The sequence below is a fragment of the Prunus avium genome, chromosome 2, assembly GCF_965620075.1.
Source record: "Prunus avium chromosome 2, drPruAviu1.hap1.1, whole genome shotgun sequence".
NCBI classification, from domain to species: Eukaryota; Viridiplantae; Streptophyta; class Magnoliopsida; order Rosales; family Rosaceae; genus Prunus; species Prunus avium.
Window position 1 is genome coordinate 39755973 of NC_142285.1, and position 15977 is coordinate 39771949.

The 15977-nt window shown below is 42.0% G+C and overlaps 2 protein-coding genes across 2 annotated transcripts; both read left to right on the plus strand.

Moving 5' to 3' along the window:
* The first annotated feature begins 10768 nt into the window (after positions 1-10768).
* Positions 10769-12047, plus strand: LOC110772827 (lachrymatory-factor synthase-like). The gene is made up of 2 exons (XM_088249171.1): positions 10769-10917; positions 11102-12047. Exons 1-2 carry the CDS (start codon positions 10915-10917, stop codon positions 11588-11590), a joined length of 492 nt encoding a protein of 163 aa, XP_088105297.1. The 5' UTR covers positions 10769-10914; the 3' UTR covers positions 11591-12047.
* An 887-nt stretch (positions 12048-12934) lies between these two features.
* On the plus strand, positions 12935-15910 carry LOC110772843 (laccase-4-like). Its single transcript, XM_021977322.2, has 6 exons — positions 12935-13175; positions 13279-13430; positions 13737-13981; positions 14081-14209; positions 14409-15329; positions 15444-15910. The coding sequence occupies exons 1-6, from the start codon at positions 13077-13079 to the stop codon at positions 15572-15574; spliced, it is 1677 nt and encodes a 558-aa protein (XP_021833014.1). The 5' UTR covers positions 12935-13076; the 3' UTR covers positions 15575-15910.
* Positions 15911-15977: the final 67 nt, after the last annotated feature.

The following is a 15977-nucleotide window of genomic DNA, read 5'->3' on the forward strand; positions in this document are numbered from 1 at the left end:
TTGAAGACTGTCAGAGTGCTATAAAAAGCTTGAAAAGGGAGAGGTCAAGGATTGTGGAGGTGAATCGACACCAGCTAGAAGTATTGCGAGACGAGAATAAAAATCTATCAAAGATGGTAGAGTTGTACTCTCGCGACATGAGAAAGCAACTGGAGGACCTAGACCGACCGGGTAAACGCAAGCAAGCGGATCGCGAGAGTAGTTACGCTCAAGCTAAGATTGCGATCTTTGGGAGCTCAAGTGATGAGCCCCAAGAGGCTGTGCGTGAAGCCCCGGAAGAGGACAGCCAGAAGGCCAAACTCAAAGCTCCTATGGTCGAGACACCGAACGCCAAGAAGAAATGATTTCAGTTTTTATTTATTATTTAATTTTAAAGTGTATGTGTGTTTTTTTTTTCTTTAATTGGGAAATAAAAACGTTAGCTATCTCAAAGAAACGATTGACCCTAAATGTAAAGAACGACAATCAAACAAAAACACGAAGACCCAAACAAGATTTTTTATTTTTTATTTATTTTTTATTTTTAGTTAAGTAAATACACAAATAACTGCTTCTTCTTTTAAGAGAAAAACTTAAGGATGACCAGTTAAGGGCCTCAGAAAACACAGCCAGGGGTTCCGGGAAGGTTGGAGGGGTCACAATGGTCCCGCTTAAAACCCTAACTTCTTAGACACCGAAGGTGTCGCCTTAAAGAACTCCTAGACACTGTATAGACTGCGGTTGCTCACTGGAGTTACCAAAAATTTAGCTCCTTCAAAGAATATCTTATGAGTTTTAAATTATACTACCTAATTAAATAAAAAACAAAATAAATAAATAAATAAATAAACTGAAATAAACACGCAATTCAAACAATAATTTAAAAGAAGAGTTGGGATTCTTGCACCAGGTGTCCAAGACGCATCTTTAATTTTGTCTCTTCTTCCAACTACATTATTAAGAAACCAGTCAAACAAGAAGAAAATAATTGAAAATAAAATAAAATAAAATAAAATAAAATAAAAACTGAAAAAGCAAAAACACAAACATCAGAAAACAGGGAGGCAAAAGTAAGTGAAAGTGTAGACATGCTCCCTTTTAAAAAAAAACGTGCTCGCAATTTGCGCCAGAAATGAAGGGATCCGAGAGAAAAGAGCACAGGATAGCACCCTCGAGATCCGAAGTGCTTTCGGCTCCCTCATCTGCATAAGTCTATTTAAACTCATCTCGGTGAAGTAGAAGAGCACCCCGCATTTCTTCCTGCAAATTTAGAGAAAACATCAAAAAATCCAAAAACAAAACAATGGCATCCTCATGCACTCACCTTGATGATCTTAGCCTTGAACTGTCCCTTGCACCACCGAATGCGCAGATAAGGGCTCCTCAAAACCATGTCTTCCCAAACTCCACATATCATCACGGTACGGCCTCAAACTTTGCTGAGGTAATACCGAACTTTTCTGAGGCAATGCCGAACAGAGCAGCGCTGCTTGGAGGCATGATTGGCTGCAAGCTCACACCGACAGATCATCTGCATGTGGCACAGAGGTCTGACAAAGCAGCGGTGGAGGAGTCCAATAATTTAACTGTTCTCCATGCGGTCTCGGCTACCAATTTGGGTATGCGATTGCTGGCGAGAACACGGGAGTGTGCCGCGATGAGCGAGGAAATAACTTCCTTGAAGGCTATGGTGGCGGACTTGCAGAAGCGGCTCTACTGTGCCAATCAGCACGTGGAAGCACTGCAGAGAAAAAATGAGGACCATGTGGAGCTGCTGCAGATTCTGCAAGTAAGAGACAATAGAGGCATGCCATGAAGATGAAGATGAAGATGAAGAAGTTGTTTTTATTTTTAATTTACTTGAATGTTTTTTTTGTTTTTTGTTTTTTTTTGTTTTTTTTTTGTTTTACTTTTTTTTTTCTTTGTTTGTAATGTTTGAAATGAAATAAAAATGTGTTTTTAACACTCAGAAATAAACTAACTAACCACACCACGTAAATAAATAAACTAACCTAACAAAACAAAAAAAAGAACATAAAAGAAAACAAAGAACTTCCAAATTGATTTTTTTTTTTTAATTTATTATTATTTACAACTAACTGACCACACAAAGAAAAAAAAAACAACAAAGAAGTTCCAAATTGCAATTTACAAGAAAAATTAAATAAAAACTCAAATTTCAATTTTTTTTTAAACTTTTTAATTTTTTAATTTTTTAATTTTTGTTTTGTTTTTTTTTTTTTTTTTTGAAAAAAAACACACAAATATACAAGCAACTCATGGATGACCAGTTAAGGGCCTCAGAAAACACAGCCAGGGGATCCGGGAAGGTTGGAGGGGTCACAAAGGTCCCACTTAAAACCCAAACTTCTTAGACACCGAAGGTGTCGCCTAAAGAACTCCTAGACACTGTATTGACGGAGACGCTCACTGGAGTTACCACGAGTCAGCTAATATAAAAAATCTTTTTTAATTTTTTTTTAATAAAAGAAATAGAAAATTAAAATTACTGAAGTAATAACAAAACAACTAAAGAGAAAGGATTGGAATACTCCCCCTTGAAGCGATTAGGTCGAGCATGATGCATTTGGAGGTCGCGACTTCTCCCACTGCTCCACACTCCCCATTCTTATGATTGAGGTTGCCATCTCTCTCCATTTTTATTAAGCTATCATAAATTGCTAAAACGAACACAAAAAACTTGAAACAGAATTAAAGGATTACGAAATATAAAAAAAAAACTAAAAATGAAAAGGAAAAATCAACACATGTCCAATTCCATGCTTCAAAGCAACAAGCACCAATGGGTTGTGTAAGCTGGGACTTAAACCCAGTTCTCTTGCTTGTTGGGCAATTGTCCTTTTCTGTTGGACTACAAACACAACTTGTCCATTAATGTCATTAACTTTAAAACTTGAAATTGTCCAGTTAAGAAAAAAAAAATAAAGTAGGAAAGCCAAATAGAATCAAACAATGTTACCGATCCCCGGCAACGGCGCCAAAAACTTGTTGCGTAGATTTAGCTCCACCAAAATGGATTAAGCTGCATCCTCAACTTGTGATACTCGCAAGTGCACGAACCGTTGGTAGTATAGCATATGTAAGTGCGAGGTCGATTCCACAGGGATTGGTGATTGAATGATCCAATTTAGTTTCCCTACACAAAATAGAAACAAAAACAAAGAACATAAAACAAGGAAGAAAGAAATAAATAACTCAAGCAAATAAGTTCCCAAGTTCAATTTAGATTAATGGATTGATTCTAGCTAAAGTATGATTAAGCCATGGTGTGTGGTCATAACCTTGTGTTCCTAATTCCCTAATTTGATCATTTGTTGTCTAACCTAAAATTAAGCATTAGGAACCCATTAAGCATAGAAGAACATTTTAAACAACCAAGTGTGTATCTAATCCCTGTTGTCGAATGTCCATACATACTCTTCCTATTCATAGTTCAATTCGAATTAAAGCATGGTGTATACTCTTAATTCAAACCAAGATAGCTAACATGCAAGCCTAAATGGTGATCAATCATTCAAACTAGCATATTAACTTATAAGCATAATGAATAAGAACAAAAACCATAATTGAAACTTGGAAACTAATTCAACTTGAAAACTTAAGAAAAGAATTTACATAACAAAGAAAAATAAATTACAACTAAGAAAACATTAAGGAAACTAAGAGAACTTTGAGGAAGAAAGGAAGTGTTTGAGAACTTTGAGGAGGGAGAAGAAAGTGTTTGAGAGCTCCCCCCCTTGGGGTGTGTTTACAAGCTTGGGAAACCTCACTATATATAGGCCTAAGGAAGCTGAAAATCTGAATTAAGTATGGCTAATGCATACAACACTTTGTTTTATAAAATCTGAAATGGTTGATGCACTTCACTAATGCATACAACACTTCCATTATAAAATCTGAAATGGTTGATGCACTTCACTAATAAATCCCACCAGCAGCCCTAGCTCATCTTCATGTCACCATGACCAAGCTTCCAACCAGAAATAATAGCTCATCCTGAGGTCAGCATGACCAGCAACTTCAAGGGCTTACGAATTGGGCTTCCCTTAAGCAAATTAAGACTTTAAGCACTCAAACTTGAAGTTCAGAATGTCTTCTTTCCAGCCATATATCATTTGGGCCAATCCAAGGTCGGAGGAGGAAGTTAAGGCCAAAACAAATTGCTAACTCATTTTGCGCGCTGATAAAATCCATCCTGAGCATGGCTCTGTGTTTGCTAGGTAACAGACTCCACAATTATCCAATGGGGCTGAATTTCGGATATGTTATAGTATACACCCATTGGAACAACTTTCATGAAGAATGTGGCCTCATCCGAGCTATATAGGTTGCTGAAACAAAGCTTGCAATATGACCTACGAAACTGGGCTGGCAGGGGACTGTAGCCAAAATTGAGTTTGTCTTTAAGCTCTTCATCCATTCATCCAAATTAGGCCCTAACATGCATGGATTGCATCATTTACTATCCAAAGCCCTCATTATTACCTAAAGCTCAATGAACTGAAAGATAAACACAAAAAGGATTAAAAGCACAAGTTTAACTCAAAAACATAACCAAATCATAAGCTAGAAGGGTACAAAATGATATACAATTATGAACCGATCAGCAGTGTCCAACTCGGCCGTTAGCTCAGCTCTCATTTGAGAAGAACTAGGGGCCCAACATCCGGTATTCTACACGTCAAAAGCTCTCCTCGATGCAGAGACTCGCTACCCGAAATTGGAAAAGCTTATTTTGGCCCATGTAGTTTCCGCGAGAAAGTTACGACCCTACTACCAAGCTCACCGAGTCATCGTCATGACCGACTTTCCTTTGAGATCAATACTTCACAGCCCTGACGCTTCCCAGCGACTCATGAAATGGGCTATAGAACTAAGCCAGTATGACCTCCTCTACCGGCCAAAGACTGCAATAAAAGCCCAGGCTCTAGCAGATTTTGTGGCAGAATTCACCTCATCAGCCGAGGAAGAGAAGCTGGTCAACCATAAGAGGGAAAAATCAAAAGCAGACGGCACCTCCGATGAACCTGACGAACCCACAGACATGTGGCAACTGCGCGTAGACGGAGCGTCGAACCAAAAAGGAGTGGGAGCAGGCGTCGTCATCATCACCCCGGATGGGACCCTATTAGAGCAAGCCATCACGCTCGGCTTCCCAGCCTCGAACAACGAAGCAGAATACGAGGCATTGCTCGCTGGCCTGCGCTTGGCAAAGGAGTTAGCAATAAAGAGGCTAGCCATCTACTCAGATTCCCAGTTGATCACAAATCAAGCGTCAGGTGAATACATGGCGAAGCACCCAAGGATGATCTTGTACCTTGACAAAGTCCAAGAGCTATTGAAGACGTTTCCTACATTCACCATCCAACAAGTGCCTCGAGCAGAGAACGCGCATGCAGATGCCCTGGCAAGCCTAGGGTCCGCGTTAGATACTCAATTCAGACGCTCCATCCCGATCGAACACTTAGACCGACCAAGCATTGAAGAAATAGAGTCAATCGACGCAATGCAGATTGACGAGGACCCCAGCTGGCAGGACCCCATCATTGACTACCTGAGGAATGGAAATCTACCAAAGGACAAGTCCGAAGCCAGAAAAGTCTAGCAGAAAGCCGCGAGATACTACATGCACGGCAACAAGCTCATCCGCAGATCATACTCCGGCCCTCATCTTACCTGCATAAAGTACCCTCAAACACTCGAGGTCCTTTGCAAAATTCACGACGGCGAGTGTGGCAACCACTCTGGGGGCAGATCACTAGCCCAGAAGGCTCTAAACGTAGGCTACTTCTGGCCTACCATGCGCCACGACTCCACTGAATATGTCAAGAAATGTGATCGCTGCCAGCGATACAAGCCAATTCCTAACCTGCCTGCCGAAGTCTACCATCCACAAAACAGTCCATGGCCATTCATGCAATGGGCCATTGACTTAGTGGGTCCTCTGCCGCCGGCACCAGCCAAAAAGGACATAATGATCGTTGCCACTGACTACTTTACTAAATGGATCGAGGCCGAGGCTCTATCATCTACTAAAGAAGCCGATGTGGAGCGATTCATCTGGAGAAACATCATCTGCCGGTTTGGCTGCCCACAGTCACTGGTGACTGACAATGGCTCACAATTCATCGGCAAGCACATCACCGCCTTCTTCGCAAAATACAAGATCAAGCAACACCTGTCCACCCCGAGGTATCCACAAGGAAATGGACAAGCTGAGGCATCTAACAAAGTCATATTAGACTGCTTGAAGAAAAGGCTAGAAGGCGCCGATGGGAAATGGGTGGATGAACTCCCAGGAGTATTATGGGCTTATCGCACCACCAAACGAAGATCGACTGGTGAAACCCCATTTTCCCTCGCCTATGGGACGGAAGCGATCATCCCTCCTCACATCACTGTCCCCACCATAAGCCTTGAGGTAGGCAGTGTTGATCAGAACTCCGAGCAGATGAAGCTCAACCTCGACTTTCTTGAGGGCGAACGAGAGAAGTCTATTGTCCGAGTCGCCTCCTATCAGCAACAGTTGAAGTTTTACTACGACAAAAGAGCCAAGGTCAGACAGTTTCAACCAGGCGATCTCGTGCTCAGAAAGGCTTTCATCACTGCACCAAGGCAAGGGTCCAAAAAGATGAATCCTCACTGGGAGGGCCCTTATGTAGTCAGCCGGTCCAGGGGCAGGGGGAGCTACACCCTAGACACCATGGAAGGGAAGGAAATTCCACGACAGTGGAACGCTTACCATCTCCGAAAGTATTATCCATGACATTTCCTCCTCAGTCCCAAGCAGATGACTGAGCCATGCACACCTCTGAAGAAGAGAAGCAACTGCTAGAAGCTTCTAGTTTTTGTATCCAGTTATTTCCATTCTCGAATAAAGCACTGTAATCTTATAAACATCAATATAAGTACAGTTTCTCAATCTAGAATGTCTTATCTGCGTACTCATTCCAGAACATCTCCATATAAGTTGCCCATAAGCAGCGTCCTTCGGGAGACGCAGGGCGACGACCAAAGCGTCCTTCGGGAGACGCAGCCCATAAGAAGCGTCCTAAGGGAGACGCAGGGTGCGCCAGGAATTTTCTAAGGGAGGTATCCAGGTTCCTATCCGTTTCCTAAAGGAGGCAGGATAGTCACACAGTTGCCCATAAGCAGCGTCCTTCGGGAGACGCAGGGCGACGACCAAAGCGTCCTCCGGGAGACGCAGCCCATAAGACGCGTCCTAAGGGAGACGCAGGGTGCGCCAGGAATTTCCTAAGGGAGGTATCCAGGTTCCTATCCGTTTCCTAAGGGAGGCAGGATAGTCACACAGTCGCCCATAAGCAGCGTCCTTCGGGAGACGCAGGGCGACGACCAAAGCGTCCTTCGAGAGACGCAGCCCATAAGAAGCGTCCTAAGGGAGACACAGGGTTCGCCAGGAATTTCCTAAAGGAGATATCCAGGTTCCTATCCGTTTCCTAAGGGGGGCAGGATAGTCACACAGTTGCCCATAAGCAGCGTCCTTCGGGAGACGCAGGGCGACGACCAAAGCGTCCTTCGGGAGACACAACCCATAAGAAGCGTCCTAAGGGAGACGCAGGGTTCGCCAGGAAGTTACCTACAACGTATGCATACCACGCCCGGAGTCCCTTAAGGGGAACCCTGGCAGTTGTAAATCTCCAAAAGAAGATGCGCAATCAAAGTACAGCTGACCAACCGGCCAAATTCAACAAAAAGAAGATGGTCAGACAAGACCAATTATTCTAAATAAGAAAGCAGACTACAATGTGAAAAGAAGTAAATGAGTCTTCATTTACTCTGAGATGCCAACAGGAGATCCTTGATCTATGGCCTCTTCGACGTCCGCCTACTCAGCCACGTTCTCAGCAGCTCCACCTGCCTGATCCACGACGTCTGCCACTACCTCATCTACTGCATCTTCCTCTGCTTCATCCTCTTCAGCTACCACCTCTTCGGTCGCCTGCTCTTCAGCTCCTTCCATGATTCACAGCATTAACCTGCTCACTTTACCCATAGAGCAAATCAGAACAGAGCATCTCAATGTCTCCATCTCCAAGGGCATAGAAGGGATCATTTCCATTTCAGCGACTCCTTTTTCAGCATCTCGATCTCGATGTCGCTGGCCTGGCGGACGTTGTTAACCAGCTCATCACCAATGGACGGGCTTGACAGAAAGTTCGTCTGGAGCATATCAAACACGCCTACATCCCCTGCAGGGCTGGACTTGTTCACCTTGGGATCAACCGCTGACGCTGAAGAATCACCCTTCGCCCGGGCTGATGACTCTCTCATCTTCTTAGCCTCTGCCAACCTCACCTCTAAAGGAGTCAATGATGCTGAATCAACTCCGCGCTTGGCTGCCCTTGACTCAACAGCTCGATCATGAGCAGACCTCTCGCTTCGATCTCCATCCTTTGGCTGATGCAGACGACTCAAACTTCGAGGAGGAATATCGGCATCTCTTTGACGCTCGGCAGAACTAGATTGGGCACGAACTGCCTCACGAAGTAGATCAAGATTTTCAGGCTTGCCAGCATGAGACTCGGGCAGGACACCCCGAACACCGCGCATACCACCAACCTTCGTGCTATATGCGCCCGTGAGATGTTTGGCCCTAGCAGATGATGATGGAGCAGACCCCACTTGAGTCTTCTCAGCATAAAGGAACTTTGGCTTCTTCCTCAACGGAGACACATCATTCGCATGCGAAGTCGCAACTCCATTTCTTGAAGACTTGACATCAGCCTTCCTTTGGGCAGATCATTAGAGTCTGGACCATTCTGCTTCCATCTCTCCAACATCCTGGGCAGGGGGCAGACCACCAATTTCCTTCCGATACTTGCCCAGCAGACGAGTCCCGTAACGCATGAGGCCAAGCATGCTCCAGCCTAGACCTGTGACGATAAGCAGGAGATGGTCCACCTGCTCCACCACGGATGCCGCCCACTATTAGCCGTCGCCTGTCACGACGACAACTAGTTGGGCTTCCCCTAGCTGATCCTTGAAGCAAAAAAGAAGAAAAAGAAATATATGTGCTCGACTTACCTTGGGATGCACGGCGACTCCTCTCTTCGACAAGCAGTACAAATTCTCCAAGATCTCTCTCAAGCTAGAAAGTAGAGAAGTTAAGTTTGCAATGTGAAGAAGAGTGAAGAGAAGCCATGCATTTATGCATGTTGGGCATCCTAGGTCAAGAAGGAATTGCAAGCCCATTCCTACTGGGAACCCAACTCCAAGAACAGTCAAAAGCCCACTTCAATTGGGAGCCCAAATCCAAGAAGGAAGCCCAGTTACAGCTGGACAGCCCAACAGATAATTTACATCTCCTACATGCCACCACGCGCCATGCAGAAGCTGGGGGGCATTTGTGGGAACCGAATTAATCCTTAACCCTAGGTCAAATAATTCCTTCCATTTGGGGATTATTTGACCTAATTGGGAATTATTCAATTTAATTAGGGATTACCTAATTAAATAGAATGTTACCTAATTGGGTTGATGATTGATTTGATTCCTAGGACGATTCTCAATTAAAGGAGGAGTTACCTAATTAAATTAGGTATTGATTTGATTGCTACCCTGATTAGGGATTTGATTTAAATCAAATAAATCAAATCCCTAATTAGTCAAATCTCGCCAAATTGGGGAGGAATAATTCCCTTCCATCTACGGAATTATTCCTCTGAAACCCTAACTCTCGAGACCTCTATAAAAAGATGGCCACACACAATGGTTAAGGTACGTCTAAACTCCTACTGAAACTCTGCAGAAATTATCTCTCAGAAACCCTAACCGCCACCTTCTCTCTCCCTTTTTACACAAGGCTCCGGCCACCACTCACGGCTCCGGCCACCCGGTTTTTACCACACATACATATTCCTGTACCCTATTTTAGCTATCGTTTCTCTTCAGATCGATTGAACTGACTTAGGCATCGGAGGGTCTTTGGCCAGCACCCCCCGGGTGTGGTCCTCTTATTGTTATTCGTTTTGCAGGGAGAAAGAGAGGCGGAGAAGACGAAGGAATCTTTAGACGAATATTCCCGTGGGAGGAAATTGGCTCCCACACTGTTAAGTTTGTTGGTCCATTTGCTGGCTTTTGACCCCTGCTTCAGTTTGAATAAGTCATGTTGTTCTCATCAAACATGTTTTTATGTTCCTTAGCTGTAGCCGCTAAATCAATGCCCTTAACTAAACTGATGTTGTCTAAATCAGCTGTCAAAGGTTAAAAAAGTTAGTCTAGGCAAGATGGTTTGTAGAGCAAAGTTCATGTTGCACATCTTTTTTTGGTCTGAACCATGAGGTGGTCCTGGATGGGCCCCAACTATGGGTGGCACCTTTAAGCCTTAACCACAACCCAGACTAATCCCCACTCACACCGGGTCGGCCCGTAAGGGGTAAAGTGTTGGCCAAAGTGGTGACTCCGTACGAGAGCAGGGATCGAACCTCTGACCTCTCTTAAGGAATGAGAGTGCCGAACCACTCACACCAACCACCTTGGTTCATGTTGCACATCTTTCAGTACAAGATAAATCTTTCTCAATGGCAGATATATATTAATCAGTAATTTATGGAACAAGAAAGTGAGAACTTAATTAAATAATTAGATAAACAGATATAGTTTAAGATGATATTAATCCCAAATGTTGTAAATTCCTAAGTTATGCCTTGGAGTATCCCCTGGTTAAGCTCCAACCCCTATGTCTTCCATAGGTAAATCCAAACCAGTTATTGTATAACATAGGATTCCTTCACCAAATACCATGGATTTCTTGATTGAGAAACCTTATGATGGGCTAGGCATCTTGTGGATGATTTCATGCCTAGAAGGGTAGTTCCTGCAATCAAATTGTTTGTAATCTAGGTGAATCTGCAGACTTTGTTTGCAATTGAAGTAAACGTGACACTGATAAGCATGGTATGAATTCTACATTTTCTTTTCAATTTTCTCGATAAATGAAAGGCAAGGCGATTTTTATGTCTCCGTCATAATATGTAATTTTTCGACATACTAACCTAAGATCATTTTATTCCAATGCCATTTTTGAAACTCTTTAAACTATTGGTGAAATCATATAAGTCAAAGTTACCATTTTCTTCAGGCATCTGAGGCCAGAATTGCAAAATGGCGTGGATCAGTCGGTGGCATTGTTGATGCACCTATAGACAAAGTCTGGAGTATGGTTTCTCAAACTAAAAGACTAGCAGAATGGATGCCAATGGTTGAGCGCTGCACTGATTTAGCCGGAGATGAAGGTGTTCCGGGCTATGTTCGGTTAGTCTCTGGCTTCATGTTCCCACAAGAAGATGGAGACAGGTCATGGATCAAGGAGAAGCTGGTGTCCATAGATTCATCAAGACATAATTATGTGTACAAATTGGAAGCCAGCAATGTAGGTTTAGATGGGTCTGTGAATTCAGTAAAGCTTGTAGATTATGGGAATGATTCAACACTAGTTGACTGGGCATTTGAGATAAACCCCTTGGAAGGTACATGTGAGGACAGCATTATAGATTATCTAGGATTTCTCTATAAATCTTGCATTAACAGGATTGAGGTTGCTATAGAAGCAGCATCCAAGAAAGTTTAAGTAGCATTATTTTACATGTGTTTGTTAAAAGTGCTTACTCATTAATCAATTTCTGTTATTTTTCTTTTCATTTTGATAGACCTATTTTGAATTGCACATAAGATTCTCATGGCCATCACTAATTATGAAGAGGGTGAGAGAGAGAGACTGCCATAATGAGAAAAAGGAGGTGTTTGAGAATCCATACTGAAGAAGATGTGACATTTAAAATTGATGGGGAAGTTGAGCTGTTACTACAAATCCCATCCGTAGTTTCCATATTTTTAAGCTTCTGGACAGGACAAGATGCCATCTCAGTCCATGAAAACCATCCCTCAACCATTTTCCACTAGTTTCTTTCCGGTTTTTGTAAACACAGATATACTTATGGTTCATTTTCCACCGCCGCACTTATCCTATACCATTCTGGAAAGGTACAAGCCTCCACTACATCTACTTAAAAAGCTTGACTAGGCTTCTTCATGTTGGCGTGAATCAATTCAATTATTCTTTATTGTAATTGATTTTGTATTTATGTGGAATTATAGGAATACCGGATTGACCGGGGTTGTGCTTATTTCTTTTTTCCTTTCCTAGATGGGCTTTGTATTTGTATCACTATAAATACCTCTTTATGAGAAGAATACAATACACTAAATTATTCATAACCCTAAATTCTATTTGAGTCTTCAAGGCTTTAATTAGAAAATCAAGAAAAGGGTGGGACGTTCTATCATGGAATGGACTATGTGTTTCATTCATTTTTGTCTAGATCTCTGGTGTACATTGACAAAAAGGTTTCAGGTTCAAAAGACAAAATTTACGTAGTTAAATTCTTCCAATTCAAGTTTGAAGAATCCACCAGGGGCCGGCTAGCACCGATGGTGAGGGGAAATGGGAAAAAAGACTAGAAGATTACAAGAGGTTATGGGTTCCATTCCATGATATCCAATATATCAAAAGAACATATATAAAAACTTAAAAATAGCAAAGTTAAGCAGCAATAGACTAGCAATACAACTAGAAATTATTAGAAAATTAGGAGTGGTGTTCGATTATATTAGTAATACATGCACAAATATTTGGGATACGTAAAAAGCCCTCAAACCTTCGAGAAACAGAGCAGAAACAGAGAGAGAGAGAGAGAGAGAGAGAGGATTGTGTTTGTGCAGCTGAGCAGTAGTTTTCAACTCTCCCACGGGTTGCCTTCAATGAAAGTGGCAACAAGTACTGGAAATCCCTTCAACGTAGACAGGTTACTACTTCAATTGTGTAACATGCAAGAAAACTTCAGTTGAATAATACATAAATATATATATGATATTTGGCTCACATTTCTCATTCACCTACCTCCTACCACGCGGCCTAAAATAACATTCTATCACATATCATTTGCTTCTTTATAAGATTAAGGTGGTCAGTCATTCATATGTTACTACAGCATAATCCATATCCAGCCAGACCAAGCTCAAAACACAACAACAATTAACTCACATATCTGGCAAACATGGAGTCCTGCAGGCTTCACCTTCGAGCAATGTTGTTGTTGGTTGCTTTCTTGTACCCGGCATTCGTTCAGTCCTTGGTTCGACACTATAAGTTTAGTGTAAGTACATTCTGGACATATATATGTCTTTTGCTTTCAACAGATTACTGAAAAACCCATGATCAACTAGTGTGACATTAAAATGGCTGAGTTACATGTGCAGGTGGTCTTCAAAAATACAACAAAGCTTTGTTCATCTAAGCCCACCATCACCGTAAATGGAAAGTTCCCTGGACCAACCTTGTATGCAAGGGAAGATGATACTGTAATTGTAAGGGTCATCAACCATGTAAATCACAATCTCACAATTCACTGGTGAGAATTATTCTACTCCCATACCCTAGTTACTTCCAAAAGAAATTGTAGCTAGTGATTATTGTGTGTAACCGAGACACCACCTGATACATGCTGATGTGGTACATCAAATTCACCCAATTTATAACACATGTATTATTATTATTAATACGCATCCTAAACCCAACTTGGTGGATTCGACACGCTACATCAACATGGCATACCATATGGTGTATTATTTTTCGTTGATGTGGCTTCTGTCACATTTAATCTCATACTATGCAGAAAATCCTAATAAATAATGATCATATAATTCTGTAATGGCAGGCATGGGGTCAAGCAACTTGGAACTGTTTGGGCGGATGGACCAGCATACATCACACAATGCCCCATACAGCCTGGGCAAAACTTTATCTACAATTTCACATTCACAGGCCAAAGGGGCACACTTCTCTGGCATGCACATACCTCTTGGCTAAGGGCCACTCTACATGGTGCCATTGTCATCTTACCCAAAAGAGGCACTCCTTACCCTTTTCCTACACCTGATGAGGAAAAAACTGTCATATTAGGTAAGTTGATAATTTTCAATGAGGTGCTTTTGGGAATTGCAGCTTGGTAAATTGGTAAACTGGTAAACTGGTAATTTGACTTTATTATTTGAATTGCAGCTGAATGGTGGAAATCAGATGTTGAAGCTGTGGTCAATCAGTCTGTACAGTCTGGCCTGCCACCAAATGTCTCAGATGCACACACTATCAATGGCCATGCAGGACCAGTTCCTGGTTGCTCTTCTCCGGGTACTGATATGGGGTATACTTAATTTTGTTTTTTGTTTTCTAAATCCTAATAGGCCTTTTGTTTTGCTTCATTGCATGGGAAAAAGAATACAAAACACATGTGATGTTCCAAAATAACCTTATAATTACATGTAAGTTGCCTGTATACAAGTGAAGTGATTATGGGATGTAAATAGTTTTGTGTTTTGCACATCTGCAGGGGGTTACACTTTACATGTTGAAAGTGGCAAGACCTACCTGCTACGAATCATAAACGCAGCGCTGAACGATGACTTGTTCTTCAAGATTGCGGGGCACAATCTAACCGTTGTTGAAGTTGATGCCTCCTACACCAAGCCATTCCAAACTGACACCATATTCATCAGTCCAGGCCAAACTACAAATGCAATTTTAACTGCAAATCAGGGAATTGGCAAATACTTAATAGCAGCCTCTCCTTTCATGGATGCGCCAGTTGGCTTTGACAACTTGACTTCAATTGCCTCATTGCGCTACAAGGGAACCCCTGCAAATCCCAAAGCCTTCTTAACCAGCATTCCTCCTCAAAATGCAACGCCAGTAACAAACACTTTCATGAACGCCCTTCGAAGCCTTAATTCAAAACAGTACCCTGCTAATGTCCCATTAACTATAGACCATTCACTCTTTTTCACCATTGCAGTTGGTGTAAATCCATGTGCAACATGTGTCAATGGGAGCAAGCTGGTGGCTGCTTTTAACAATGTTAGCTTTGTGATGCCAACTATAGCCCTCCTTCAAGCATATTACTATAACAAAAAGGGAGTGTACACACTTGATTTCCCAGCAAACCCACCAATTCCTTTCAACTATACCGGCAACTCTACGGCTAACATGCAGACCACAAATGGGACAAGACTTTATAGGCTGGGGTACAACTCAACGGTTCAGATTGTGCTACAAGGCACTGCTATCATAGCACCAGAGAGCCATCCAACCCATCTGCATGGCTTTAATTTCTTTGTGGTTGGGAAAGGAATTGGTAACTTTGATCCAAAGAAGGACCCAAAAACATTCAATCTTGTTGATCCTATTGAGAGGAACACAATCTCAGTACCAACTGGTGGATGGACTGCAATCAGATTCAGGGCAGATAACCCAGGTAATAAATTTCTACATCCACATATTTTCTTTTTCCTTAAAACTAAATTATGTGCTAACAATTTTGATAATTGATTGGAAATTTGTTGTTGTTTGTGGTGGTGAATGAATGCAGGCATTTGGTTTTTGCATTGCCACCTGGAAGTTCACACAACCTGGGGGCTTAAGATGGCATTTCTAGTGGAAAATGGGAAAGGCCCAAATGAGACTCTGCGACCACCTCCTGCTGACCTTCCAACCTGCTAGAATTTCCAATCCAAACGGCTAAAAAATTAAAATGGATGCTTGAGGCTCAAGGCATGAGAAGAGTGTGCATGGTATCTAGAGAATTTGAGTTGAGTTGATAAGCAGAAAACAATGAAAATGGTTGGCTGGTTCTGGTTGGTTTGAGGAGAAAATAGAAACAGCTGCTCTCAAAAGAAGTGAATAAAAAGGGGTAAACTCATTGCACTGTACAATTTCAATTTCACCTACTTTGTCATTTTTTGGGTTGAAAGTAAAAGCAGCATCACACACCAAAGGATTTGTCGTGTATGGATTGTTAGTATGTGCTTAATCTAAAGAAGTTGTTGGATTTCAAAATGATTAGATTCTTCTTTATCTCTTTAATCACTATAGACATTGAACTACTTTTGACTTATGCCCAAAA